Source organism: Chiloscyllium punctatum, chromosome 22 (assembly GCF_047496795.1).
Source record: "Chiloscyllium punctatum isolate Juve2018m chromosome 22, sChiPun1.3, whole genome shotgun sequence".
Classification (NCBI taxonomy): Eukaryota; Metazoa; Chordata; class Chondrichthyes; order Orectolobiformes; family Hemiscylliidae; genus Chiloscyllium; species Chiloscyllium punctatum.
The window spans coordinates 78,812,164-78,826,401 of NC_092760.1; the positions used below are offsets into that span (position 1 = coordinate 78,812,164).

Consider the following 14,238-nt stretch of genomic DNA (forward strand, 5'->3'; position numbering starts at 1 on the left):
TAAACATTAACCTAGTTTTTGGATTACTAGTTCAGTGATATTGCCACTATGTCACCACCTCCATGCATTTCTTTGTCTGTTTGTCCTCTTGTGATTTATAATCCATGAAATATTTAGATACCTCACTGAAACATTAATAGTATTGATAAAATAAAAGGTATTTCATTTTAAACAAATCAAAGTAGGTCTTTGAAATAATATAGGAATTGGTGCAAATTGGTTATTTTCAGGACTTGCTTTTGAAAAGTTCATATTTTTATTTGAATAGACTTGCGATCAATGAAAATATCAGGGTTTTAATTAGTGGTATTGAAAGCATTGGATTGCACTTTGGACTAAATGACAAATGACCTTCTGTTCTAGAGACAAAAGTAGAGGTTCAGCCCATTAAGTCTGCTCTGCCATTTGGTTAGATCGTGGTTGATCTGATGCTCATGAAGACATGTCTGCAGGCACAGAACAATTGTGTGGTGCTGAATGCTCTTGGACGCTAAAGAGCGAGAAGTAAAAGACAATGAGAAGGGCGGTGTAGATTTAGTAGCAAATAAGTTTAAACAGGGCAAATAAATTTAGATTGTTTGCTCTGTTGTGGATGCTAACTAAAACATGTGCAACTTCAAAATGTCTTCCAGGTGTGGAAAGCTAGATTGAATGGCTACGAAGAAGCTGCAAAACTGTTTCAGAAGATTCAAGATGAGAAAAGCCCAGAATGGTCCAAATACTTAGGATTAATTAAAAAATTTGTAACCGACTCAAATGCAGTAGCCCAGCTGAAAGGATTGGAAGCAGCACTTGTTTATATAGAAAATGCTCATGTAGCGGGACGGTAAGTTCTTAAAATTCCACAAGCTGAGCACATAGAAAAAATCTCACTCCAAATGCAGTTATACAAGTGTTCGACTTAAAACCTCATACAAATAAATATTGTTGTTTGGATTTTGAAATCTTTTACCATTTTAGTATGGACTTGCAGAACAGAAGACACAAACATAAAAACTAGAGACAAGTGTATGTCATTTGATTCTTTGAGCCTGCCCTGCCATTAGATAGTATCTGGTTGATCCTCAGTACTATTTCTTGCTTTGTGTTTCTTGATGCCTTTAAAATATATTAATCAATCTATTACTTTCTCGTATATCTTCAGTTTCATGCTCATCACAGTCTTCTGTGGTAAAGTATTCCTCAGATTCCGCACCCATGAGTAAAGAAATATTCCCTTATCTCTGTCCTGCCAGTGGGAAAAGACCCACTTATTCTCACTGTTTTCTGGCAGCCAGTTCTCAATTTGGGAATATATATAACTGCTATCCCATGTGTTTTAATTTTACCCTTTGCCTCTTCTGAAGAGTATTCTGAAAATGCAAATACACCATATCTGCTAAGTAAGCATAATTTTGCTTTCATAACCTTTATGCTTGCTTAGTGGATGTGGTGCATTTTGTCCCGCTTTATAAGAGCTTTGTTATCACATCTTTATAGTTTACTCTCGTGTTTTCCCTACTGCTGATTTTAGGCTAACTGGTCAATAATTCTCTCTTTTTCAGTGTATTTAGTCTTTCCAGGGCTACTTACTTTAGTACTCTAGTATAGATTATCAGGCATTGGTGATTTTCTTTTGGCAGAAAGTTCAAATATTGGTTATAATTATGAATAAAGTTAAACAAGAAATATTTAGCTACCATGTCAGCATACGTGCAAGATTCAAGCATTGAATCCATATTAGAGGAAGCAATCTCCACTGTTAAAAGTAATGAGGATTCCTATATCTGAATTTGTTGAAATTTAGCTACTTCCTACCACTGTCATGTTTGTCGTAAATGTTCATTCCGTTTTTATTTTTCTTTGTGAATTTCTGATTGAATGTGCAATTTTCTCAGGCTTGTATGCAATGTCTTTGCAGGGGTCAAATATCTTTTTTAATATTGATTTTGCATAATAGGTTAGTCACCCCTAACTGTTTTTGTTTTTGTCTCTCGACTTTGTATTTTCTGCAGAATAAGCATTTATTTGAAACACAAGATCAACCTTTTGCTCATGTTCTTTGAGCTGAATGACTTGATAGCTCCATTGGGAAATACTTGGGTTGCATTCCTTTTGGTTCCACAGTTAGCTCTACAAGAAAGTTGGGGTGTATTCTTCTGTTTTACAAAATCTGTGACCAAGTAATACCTTTATTTTGCTACGTGTAATTGCCGTTCTGAGGGAAGATGGCCTCCTAACTTCCATGCAGTAAGATCTTAAATAGACCAGTAAAATGACTGACCAAAAAATGTTGTTTTTTTTTCTGAGATTGATTTTGAAGGATAAATGATGAACAAATTACAGGGGCCCGTACTGCCTCTTTCTAATAGTCTATAACATTTTCTGCATTTACTCGAGAGGGCATAATTGAATTGAACTTGGCACCTCTGGTAACTCAAACTATACTCGATTTATTGCAAAATTATTTGGCTCCTTTGAAATTTGTTAAACTAATTATTATTTTTTCTAATTTTAGAACCACTGGAGAAGTAGCATCAGGAGTTGTAAATAAAGTGTTCAACCAACCAAAGGCAAGAGCCAAGGAATTGGGAGTGGAAATATGTCTAATGTATATAGAAATAGAAAAGCCTGAGCCTGTTCAAGAGGAGCTACTGAAAGGAATGGACAACAAGAACCCCAAAATTGTTGTGGCTTGTATAGAAACAATAAGGAAGGCTCTCTGGTAAATATGACATACCTACTATGTATTTTGCCCAATAAAAGGCATATCAAGGTCATTCCAGACTTGTCTGTTGCCTTTTATTGAATGTTGTAATTTCCTGCCTTTTCTCAATTTTCTTCCATAATATTTGAGGGTACATTGTATTTTAAGTACCAATCTAAATTGCTTTTTATCTGTTTTGTTGGAAATCTAGGACATTTGCATAAAATAGTCAGTGATCTTTCCAATTTTATTTCAGTGAGTTTGGTTCAAAAATCGTGCAACTCAAGCCAATTGTTAAGGCTTTGCCAAAATTATTTGAATCAAGAGAAAAAGCTGTTAGAGATGAAGCCAAATTATTGGCAGTGGAAGTCTACAAGTGGATTCGTGATGCCTTACGACCACCACTGCAAAATATTAATTCTGTGCAGGTATATTTTAATGTTTACTCTAAAACTTTTAAGTTATGCATCAAAACTACTGTGGGAATAAGAAATTAATATTTTTTCCTCAGTTGAAAGAACTTGAAGAAGAATGGGTTAAATTGCCAACTACAGCTCCAAAGCAGACCAGGTTTTTGCGTTCTCAACAAGATCTCAAAAGCAAGTTTGAACAGCAGCAAGTAGGAGGTGATGAGGAAGGTTGGTAACTGACTTCAAAGAAAATCACGTAAATTTGGTGCTCATCAGGATCTTTGTTTGTTGAATCGTTCATATGGTGCAGGTTTGACTCCTAGAAGATCTGGAAGCTTTGCCTTAGTTTACCAAAAGGTTCTGATTTAATAATTAAAAGATTTGAGTTCTGGTTTTTGTAAACGAGAAATGCAAGAAATTCTTGGATCTGGCAGCATCTATAAGAGAAACTGTTCATGTTGCAGGTCAAGGATCCTTTTCTTCAGAACTGAAGAGAGATAAATGTAAAAGGCTTTTGAGGGTTGCTGAAGAAAGTTAGTTTTTTCAAAAGTGTAAAAGGAGCTGTCTGTCATTGGTTAGAGGGTATGACTGATTTGCTTCAACAACTGTCTGTACCCAGTAGTTCCAAATTTTTGGGAACTTCTTTTTAAGGTGAAGAAGTTTGTTTGAATTCCCTATTAGGTTTCCAGATTAGATTCTATTCCCTAGTGTGGAAACAGGCCCTTTGGCCCAACCAGTCCACACCGACCCTCCGTAGAACAACCCATCCAGACCCGTTTCCCCTCTGACTAATGTACCTAACACTGGGAGAATGTGCAAACTCCACACAGACAGTCACCCAAGGCTGGAATCTAACCTGGGACCCTGGTGCTGTGAGGCAGCAGTGCTAACCACTGAGCAACCATGCCACCCCAGCTTATATTGATGGCTTCCTACCCACTCCACTCTTACAAACTTTTTTGCAATTTTAAAGACTTCTTGGTCACTGTTTGTCATCCCTTGCTTGAAGTGTATGCCTACACAATTCTGGTGTCCTCTTAAGATCTGTAAGAGAATTGTGCTTTGAGAAAATGGAAAATAGATACCCTGTTCAAAAGGACAAAAATCCTTATGCTGAGTATTTATTAATGTCAGTCCTAATTGCAACCTAGATTTGACAAATACTATAATTTATTGTCTCTCTTTTTGTAAAGATACTTAATGGTTTTCATCACAGGTGATGAGGAAGACGAAGCCCCTGTTGTGGATGCATATGACCTTTTAGAACCTGTTGAGATTCTTTCAAAACTTCCTAAAGATTTCTATGAAAAAATAGTAAGTATAATCAAATTGCTATGCACATTTTATATGAAGGAGAGAATTATAATTTCCTTTATTATTAATTTTGCAGTTTGAATAATACACCAGGGAATAATTTTGCAGTTTGATAACATTGTTAGGTTCTTTTCCTGAGGTTTCACACATGAGATAAAATTTGCATACACCAACTTCTGTAAATGATTAAAATTTATTAAAACCTGTACAAGCTAAGTGACCCCATTTTGAGGCACTTCACAGGCATACGAAAGAGTCAAAGTAAGGCCCCAAACAAAGAAAACATATATCCCCTTTATACAGGTCAGTTGGTAATGCTCACAGATACTCTGGCCACTCCCCACCCATGACCACATACTACCCCAGGTACAACGGTAGAATGAAATCATCTTCAGGGGTAATGTAAATGCCCTAATCCTGGGGGATTGTTATGCAAGCGGTTTCCTGACTCAGTGATTCCCCAAGACACATGTAGGTGTGATTATTGCTGAATGGAAGAAATTGAGTGAGTGATCAATTTGATAATAGTAGGGCAGGGAGTAGGAGCAAATAACTGTCTAAATGGCATGGGAATCATCCACATTCCTGCATGAATGTTGGCCCCGCCCACTTCCAGTGTGTTGAGTCAGTGCAGTTTAACCCTTTAATGTCCAGAGAGATTCCTGTTTAATCTTTAACATAACATTCAGCAGTGTTTATGTTGTAAAGGTTAAATGCACACTCACCCTACTGCAATATGAAACAATTCCATTAAATTGGCCAAGTTTATTTGGTAAGTTGTATATTAATTGGAAAATCTGAATATTCACTTTTTTTTCTGAATTGATGTTTTTGCATTTGAAATCAGTCATTCTGTAGAAGATAGTGTATTACAGAAATCTTAATTCTGTTTCTGCAATCAAATGATACTGGTGGATTTTTTTTCAAACTTCTAGTGGGCACTTTAACCTATCACCTGACTTCAGGGGAGTAAAAGGTGTAGATTATCTAGCTTTGCAACTAGTTCTCTTATTATTACTCCATGCCATTATAGCCCTTGTAAATTAGGTTGAAATGTTGGTAATTAATCTGTTTTTTGAAGCTCATTTTGGTAGCTTGGGCATACGACAGCATGTGAAATTAAATGTTCATTGGTCACTTGGTAGTTTTTTATATATACAGTAGTTAGTTTGTTATGGTTGAGAATATTAAAGATATCTGGCTTTTGCAAGTTTTCTTAAATTCTAAGTTACTATTGTCGGGGCTTTTTAATTCACTAGGCATGGGTGTTGGGCATTCATTACCCATTTTTAGTTGTCCAGAAAACAGTTAAGAGTCAGCTGTATTCCTGTGGATCAGGAGTCACACCAAACCAGACCAGGTATGGGCTGAAAATGTGTTGCTGGAAAAGCGCAGCAGGTCAGGCAGCATCCAAGGAACAGGAGAATAGACGTTTCGGGCATATGCCCTTCTGAAGAAGGGCTTATGCCCGAAACGTCGATTTTCCTGTTCCTTGGATGCTGCCTGACCTGCTGCGCTTTTCCAGCAACACATTTTTCAGCTCTGATCTCCAGCATCTGCAGTCCTCACTTTCTCCCAGACCAGGTATGGACCTTAGTGAACCAGATGAGTCTTTGTGACAGTGTGTGCTTTGGTTATGTGGTCACCATTGGGCTTGGTGTTTTTTTTTGAATAACAAGTTGTTACTGAATCCCCAGATATGGTCTCTGCATTGCTCGTCATGTGACATTACCCCTTCACTCTGCCTCCCTTGTTTGCAGATCAGTTAGCAAAAACCCCGCTTGACATTCAGTCTAAGTAAAACTCTTTTTAATCAAGTAGTACCTGTTAATAATCAGGACATTAAACAACCAGCAAAACAAATGTTACTTACAAAATGCCATGCAAAGACAGCAAACACTACATCTCACAGGCAGAAAACTAGCCACCAGAATACATGAGCACCAACTAGCCACCAAAAGACATGACCCACTATCGTGAGTATCCTTACAAATAGACTAAGGAGGACAACACTTTAGCTGATAAAACGCATCCATCCTAGGATAGGTTAAACAGAGATACGTAAGGGAATTCCTAGAGGCCTGGCATTCAAACTGGAACTCCAACAATAAACTCATCGATTTGGACCCCATTTACCAATCTCTAAGGTAAGAGAACTGGAAATGAGTTCACCCACCTTAAGAGACCAAGAGATGTAAATAGAAAACGTGATATAATACCAGCGCTTCACTGGAGGCTCCCTGATGTTACCAAGCACCGTATCGAAACATCTGAAAATAAACATTCCAGCTCAAGGAGCAAATGTACAACCTGAACCTGTACCTCAGCTATAAATCTTAAAAATCTCGAAGTACCTGCGTTAAGCTTTCCAATTAGACTTAAACTGGAGTTTGAATCAGAAATTTAAAACTATAAAATGCTGCCAAGAATCTAGTGTTGAGAAGTGGCCACAACTAAATAGTCTTAGAGATGTACAGCATGGAAACAGACCCTTCGGTCCAACTTGTCCATGCTGACCAGATATCCCAACCCAATCTAGTCCACCTGTCAGCACCCGGGCCATATCCCTCCAAACCCTTCCTATTCATATACCCATCCAAATGCCTCAAATGTTGCAATTGTACCAGCTTCCACCACTTCCTCTGGCAGCTCATTCCATACACGTGCCACCCTCTGCTTGGAAAAGGTTGCCCCTTGGGTCCCTTTTTATATCTTTCCACTCTCACCTAAACCTATGCTCTCTAGTTCTGGACTCCCTGACCCCAGGGAAAAGACTTTGTCTGTCTGTTTATTCTATCTATGCCCCTCGTAAACCTCTATAAGGTCACCCTTCAGCCTCTGACGCTCCAGGGAAAACAGCCCCAGCCAGTTCAGACTCTCCCCATAGCTCAAATCCTCCAACTTTGGTAACATCCTTGTAAATCTTATCTGAACCCTTTCAAGTTTCACAACATCTTTCCAATAGGAAGGAGACCAGAATTGCACGCAATATTCCAACAGTGGCCTAACCAATGTCCTGTACAGCTGCAACATGACCTCCAAACTCTTGTACTCAATACTCTGACCAATAAAGGAAAGCATACCAAATGTCGCCTTCACTATCCTACCTACCTGTGACTCAACTTTCAAGGAGCTATGAATCTACACTTCCTAGCACCTTACCATTAAGTGGACAAGTCCTGCTAAGATTTGCTTTCCCAAAATTCAGCACCTCGCATTTGAGTTAAACTCCACCTGCCACTTCTCAGCCCTTTGACCCATCTGGTCAAGATCCTCTTGTAATCTGAGGTAGCGTTCTTCGATGTCCACCACACCTCCAATTTTGGTGTCATCTGCAAACTTACTAACTGTACATCTTATGCTCACATTCAAATACCTTATGTAAATGACGAAAGGTAGAAGACCGATCCTTGACCTCCAGTCTGAAAAACAACCCTCCACCACCACCACCCTCTGTCTTCTACCTTTGAGCTAGTTCTGTATCCAAATGGCTAGTTCTCCCTGTATTCCATGAGATCTAACCTTGCTAATCAGTCTCCCATGGGGAACCTTGTTGCACACCTTACTGAAGTCCATCTAGACTACATCTACTGCTCTGCCCTCCTCAATCATCTTTGTTACTTCAAAAAACTCAATCAAGTTTGTGAGACATGATTTCCCACGCACAAAGCCATGTTGACTATCCCTAATCTGTCCTTGCCTTTCCAAATAAATGTACATCCTGTCCCTCAGGATTCCCTCCAAAAACTTGCCCACCACAGAGGTCACTTCTCTAGCTTCCCACAGAGTTCTTAAGTACACCAGATCAGGTCCTGATCTTATCTTGATTAATCTATTATGTTATCTATTAGCATGCTAAATATATGCTGTTCAAGTTGACCTGGTGGCTTTTTTCCTTGTTTAAAATAGGAGGCCAAAAAATGGCAGGAGCGGAAAGAAGCTTTGGAAGCACTTGAGGTGCTTGTGAAAAACCCCAAACTGGAATCTGGAGATTATGCAGATGTTGTGAGAGCACTTAAAAAGGTAAGTATCAGTCAGGCTTGTGCATAAATGTTAGTTGTGCTGCTGCATTTAATGTTAAATATTTCTTTGAGCTGCTTGTTCTCAAATTTTCTCTCTGGTATGTGGAAACACTACTTTTCTTTTAAAACCTTACAACTTTCACTACTGTTACTGAATGTATATGTTGGCTTTCTAGGAGGGAGAAAGGCTTCAATTTTAGAATCATGAGCTCTAAGCTAGTGAATCCTAAAAATTTGTCATGAAGTCAGGGGATATAGCATGATATCTACAGTTTTAGATTGTAATGGGTGACAGTTACCAAGACTCTTTCCAACTCAGTTTTTTGAGTTTATAGCTCAATTTCCATTCTGAAACATGCATCTTTAGCAAATTTGACTTCTACCAGGAGACTTTCAACTGGTTGAGGTATGTTGTTTGGTGTCGAGGTTCATTCTATAGAATGAATGGCATTAGAAATACTAGGCATATTTGATTTTTTTTCCCTGTGAAAGGTGTGATTGTCCCTTGAATCTTAATTTTTCATTGTGTTGCTTCATGGTAAATAGTCGATCTCTCAATAGAATCAAACAATGTATTTTGAGCCTGATTTAAATAACTGGTGTTTTGAATTTGGCAAAGATTCATTCATTCAATCAAGCCTACGTTTACCTCGTGGGCATATTTAATAATAACATCAAAGCCTTTGCATGGAGTCCCCTTCTTATCTGTTCATAGCATTCCTGCTAATTTCTTATTATTAGGTACGTAAAGAATCACTACCTCTGTTAATATTTCCATCAGTTGTGACTCATGATAATCAATAGCACAAGCTATCGAGATGTTTCCTTGATTGTAGAACTGTAAATTAAGAGAAGGTCCAGCTGAACCATTTGAGCCCGAAGCCATCTATTTATTGCTCCCTTGCTGTGTGTCAACCATGCATTTTTCTGGTATTTTAATCTTTGGCTCATAAATAATAATGCTTGCTGAACAGTAAGATTGTTGTTTTTCCCATTCCAGTCACCTTTTCTGTTAAAAAGAATTGTTTTCCCTTCAGGTTATTGGGAAGGACTCAAATGTATTGCTCGTGGCATTAGGCGCAAAATGTCTTGCGGGTCTCGCGTCTGGACTCCGGAAGAAGTTCCAGACCTATGCTACTCATGTAAGTTTCAAAAAATGTGACCTCTGAATAATCCATGGATAAAATATGCAGTATATATTTTGCCTTGTTATGCTGTGTTGCAAAGTTATGTTGATTGATATTTCCTTAAAATTGGTAAAGGTGCCAATGATAGTTGCAGTGAGTTCTATGACATGTCGTGTCATGATATTTATTATTGATTGTACAAAACTACTGAATTTTATGGAGGATTATTGGCTCGAGGCTGAAAAGAGTTTCCTGCTTTGACTGCCGGATCTTTTAATATCACCTGGAAATTTCTCTAGTTGGATATTTTGAACAACTTGAGGATAGACAAGTCCCCCGGGCCTGACGGGATATATCCTAGGATTATGTGGGAAGCAAGAGAGGAAATTGCAGTACCGTTGGCAATGATCTTCTCGTCTTCACTGGCAACGGGGGTGGTACCAGGGGACTGGAGAGTAGCGAATGTTGTGCCCCTGTTCAAAAAAGGGAATGGGGATAACCCCGGGAATTACAGGCCAGTTAGTCTTACTTCTGTGGTAGGCAAAGTAATGGAAAGGGTACTGAGGGATAGGATTTATGAGTATCTGGAAAGACCGTGCTTGATTAGGGACAGCCAGCACGGATTTGTGAAGGGTAGGTCTTGCCTTACACGTCTTATTGAATTCTTCGAGAAGGTGACCAAGCATGTGGATGAGGGTAGAGCAGTGGATGTAGTGTACATGGATTTTAGTAAGGCATTTAATAAGGTTCCCCATGGTAGGCTTATGCAGAAAGTCAGGAGGCATGGGATAGAGGGAAATTTGGCCAATTGGATAGAAAACTGGCGAACCGGTCGAAGTCAGAGAGTGGTCGTAGATGGTAAATATTCAGACTGGAGCCTGCTTACAAGTGGAGTTCCGCAGGGATCAGTTCTGGGTCCTCTGCCGTTTGTAATTTTTATTAATGACTTAGATGAGGGAGTCGAAGGGTGGGTCAGTAAATTTGCAGATGATACGAAGATAGGTGGAGTTGTGGACAGTGAGGCGGGCATTTGTCGTTTGCAAAGGGACTTAGATATGATGCAGAGCTGGGCTGAGGAGTGGCAGATGGAGTTCAACCCTGCCAAGTGTGAGGTTGTCCATTTTGGACGAACAAATAAGAATATGGAATACAGGGTTAATAGTAGGGTTCTTAGTCAGGTGGAGGAACAGAGGGATCTTGGGGTCTATGTACATAGATCTTTGAAAGTTGCCACTCAGGTGGATAGAGTTTGTAAGAAGGCCTATGGAGTATTATTGTTCATTAGCAGAGGGATTGAATTCAAGAGTCGTGAAGTGATGTTGCAGCTGTACAGGACTTTGGTTAAGCCACAGTTGGAGTACTGTGTGCAGTTCTGGTCGCTTCACTTTAGGAAAGATGTGGAAGCTTTGGAGAGGGTGCAGAGAAGATTTACCAGGATGTTGCCTGGAATGGAGAGTAGGTCGTACGAGGATAGGTTGAGAGTTCTCTGCCTTTTCTCGTTGGAACGGCGAAGGATGAGGGGTGACTTGATAGAGGTTTATAAGATGATCAGAGGAATAGATAGAGTAGACAGTCAGAAACTTTTTCCCCGGGTACAACAGTGTTACAAGGTGACATAAATTTAATGTGAAGGGTGAAAGGTATAGGGGAGATGTCAGGGGTGGGTTCTTTACCCAGAGAGTGATGGGGGCATGGAATGCGCTGCCCGTGGGAGTGGTAGAGTCAGAATCATTGGCGACCTTTTAAGCGGCATTTGGATAGGTACATGGATGGGTGCTTAATCTAGGTTAGAAGTTCGGCACAACATCGTGGGCCGAAGGGCCTGTTCTGTGCTGTATTGTTCTATGTTCTATAAAGAAAAGAAAGTAGTTTTTTTTAATATAATAACCATCCTTCGTCTCAAATTGACATCCAGGCAACAAGTTGTTTTCGATGTTAATGGTGTAATATCAGAAATGTAGCAGCCAGTTTGGGTGCAACAGATTCTCTGAAATGGCTGTATTTGTTATTTTGGAAGAACATTGACCAAAACCTAATGAAAAACCCTCCTATTCTTCAGAATATTATCCTTGGACTGCAGCTGGGCAGATGAGATGAGACTACTATTTAATGTCACATTTGAAAGACTGAAAGAGGAGCAGTGTAACTTGAGTAACTCAGTGTAGCTTTAATCTTTGGCTTGTAGCTAATCATGCTTGCTGAATAATAAAACTGTTGGTTTGGCCTGTTCCAGTCACCTTTTTTTTAAAAAAAATGCATTTTCCCTTCAGGTTATTGGGAAGGATTCAAATGTGTTGCTCCTGTGCTGATGTGTTAGTGTTGTGTGTTTCTCCATTCATTGAAATTGTGGTTGATCTGTAACCTGTGTGGGGAGGGAATGCCACCATCTAAGCTGCTGGCCAGTATCGCTCGCAGTTCATTTCCACACCTTGGAGTGGAATGAGTGAGTTTCACAAAACATGTGCATATGAAGAAAGGGCTACTATCTACGAATGGACTTCCTGAATGGACAAAGGGACCTTGCAAAGATGGTACCTTATTCTTCCTGTTTTTTTAAATGTATAACAGTGGGATCAATTGAGCTTTCTGTGAGCTCAATAGACTGGCAATTATTGATTTACATATGTTGATTTAAATGTCTGTCCAGGGGAGGAGGGTGGAAAGGTGATGTCGATGCCTGCTTCTCACCCTGTTTTAGTTACCTCTTCACTCCTTTTTGTGAATTTTACTTTTCCTGCTTGAATGTGTAGTAAAGGTAAATTTTCAGTGCTGTTTGAGAGTTCTGGGATTTTGACCTAGCTACACTGAACGAGCTGCAGTTTGTTACATTGGTCGTTAGTGTTGTCTTTTTTGCCTTCATTTTGTTGAGATTTTGGAGGGATAGTTTTTAGAGACGTCTGGAACGTAAACCTCTCCCTGTAGTTTTAGTACTGACACAGCAATCTTGCAGCTTCCGTTCCGCTGCTGTTCCTTCCACCGTATTGATTGAAGTTTGGTGACTACAGATGGATCTGAAATTACATCTGCGACTTGTAATTTAAAATGAATAAATTTACAGATTTGAATTGTATTTTTGAGCAAACTTTACTACCAATGTCATTTGATCACAGCTTCTCATTTGTACTTGATACAAAAAGCATTCATCTTTTTCAGGTGGTGCCAGCCATTTTGGAAAAGTTTAAAGAGAAGAAACCTCAAGTAGTTCAGGCTTTGCAAGAAGCTATTGATGCTGTTTTTCTCACAGTAAGTTCTCACTTTGGTTTGTGTTAAGATTTTAAGTAAACATTTCTGGCAGAATTTGAAAACTTGATTTCAACAAATGCTAGATGCTCAGCATTATTTATTACGTTCACATGACTGCAGAATCAACTATGCAGGTCTTATCCTGTGAAGATTGCATACTTTGACAAATTTCTGTGCACAATAAGGTCATGGTGTGTGGTTGTTTTCACGTTAATGGTTCCCTGTCATTGCCCATTTTCCTGTGTTAATTTTATCTGGTTGATTTGTTCTTAAGCCCCTGCCACCCACTCATTGATCATTGAAGGTAATTTTTTTAGTCTATGTATTTTCATCTATTTGAATGCAGTGTTACTTTAAGCCAGGAAAATTTTGAGAGAGAATGACTTGCATTAATTTCCAGGTTAATAATAGTGTTCAACTTATCCCTTCTTGAAATAATTTGTATCTCTGTCTATTGCAAATTTCTGTAGTTAGTAGCCAGAAAAACCCAAAAGAGAGGACCTATGTCTGTCACAGTTTTGGCATCTCAGTTGACTAAAGCTCTTTACAGTAAATGGAATATTGTTTAAAGTGTACTCAATTGAAATGTACGGCAACTTAATTGCACAGAATAAGATCCCATAAGTATGGATTATTTCTCCTGATGTTGATTGAAAGACATATTGAATAAGCCTTTTTTTAAATTCCATTGAGAGGACTACACTTTGTAATGTTGCATCTGAAGAGGTTACTGCTTTCAGAGAAGTGTTCCTTTCAGTCCAGTATCCAGGAGTGAACCTGGATTTTTGTTCACGAGTCACTGGAGTGGTATTTAAGTTGATCACTTTGTAGGGGAGATGGCAGTTCTACCTAAAGTAATAAGGTAGAATTTGCAAATTTAACTATATCTCCGCAGTAATGCTGGAATAAAAAAGTTTGTGATTACGCCCTCTTTGCCGCATCTCCAGCTATGAGCAACATCAAGTGCCAGTGGGCACTTTGAGACTGCAGAAAAGAAATGCTCTGCAGATTTTAAAAGTCTAATCTTAAAAACATACAGAATAGGAACACAAGTCGGTCGGTCATCCTTTTTTGAGCCTGTTCTGCCAATCATAGTTGATCAGTTTGCATTTTGGCTTTCACATTCCCGTCTACCTTGACTATTCTTTGATTCCCCTGCCTGAAGGAAATCCAGTCTTCTATCCAATGATGCAGTTCTTCAGAGCTAAGGTTATTTTGCTTTGTGCACTCCAAGCTCGTTCCATGAGCTGCAAAGAAGCATGTTTGCTGCACTCCTCTTCCAAATCTCCTCTCAACTACATAGCCAAGTGAATCCAACATTACTACCAGTCATGTGATTGGGCCTTTTTTTTTTTAAAAGTATCTCCAAACCTCAACCTGAGCTACAAATATTCTCAAAACTCGCTAATCTCCAAACAGGTTAATTTATTACACAT

The 14,238-nt window shown here is 39.0% G+C and overlaps 1 protein-coding gene across 4 annotated transcripts in view; it reads left to right on the forward strand.

Moving 5' to 3' along the window:
- The window catches only part of ckap5 (cytoskeleton associated protein 5), a 121,446-nt gene that overhangs the window by 28,211 nt on the left and 78,997 nt on the right, over window positions 1-14,238 (forward strand). For all 4 annotated transcript variants that reach the window (XM_072592678.1, XM_072592677.1, XM_072592680.1 and 1 more), the window contains exons 3-10: window positions 633-826; window positions 2,498-2,704; window positions 2,943-3,114; window positions 3,198-3,324; window positions 4,313-4,410; window positions 8,320-8,433; window positions 9,470-9,574; window positions 12,713-12,802. In XM_072592678.1, the coding sequence (XP_072448779.1) occupies window positions 633-826; window positions 2,498-2,704; window positions 2,943-3,114; window positions 3,198-3,324; window positions 4,313-4,410; window positions 8,320-8,433; window positions 9,470-9,574; window positions 12,713-12,802 (1,107 nt within the window). The remainder of the gene's footprint in view (window positions 1-632; window positions 827-2,497; window positions 2,705-2,942; window positions 3,115-3,197; window positions 3,325-4,312; window positions 4,411-8,319; window positions 8,434-9,469; window positions 9,575-12,712; window positions 12,803-14,238) is intronic.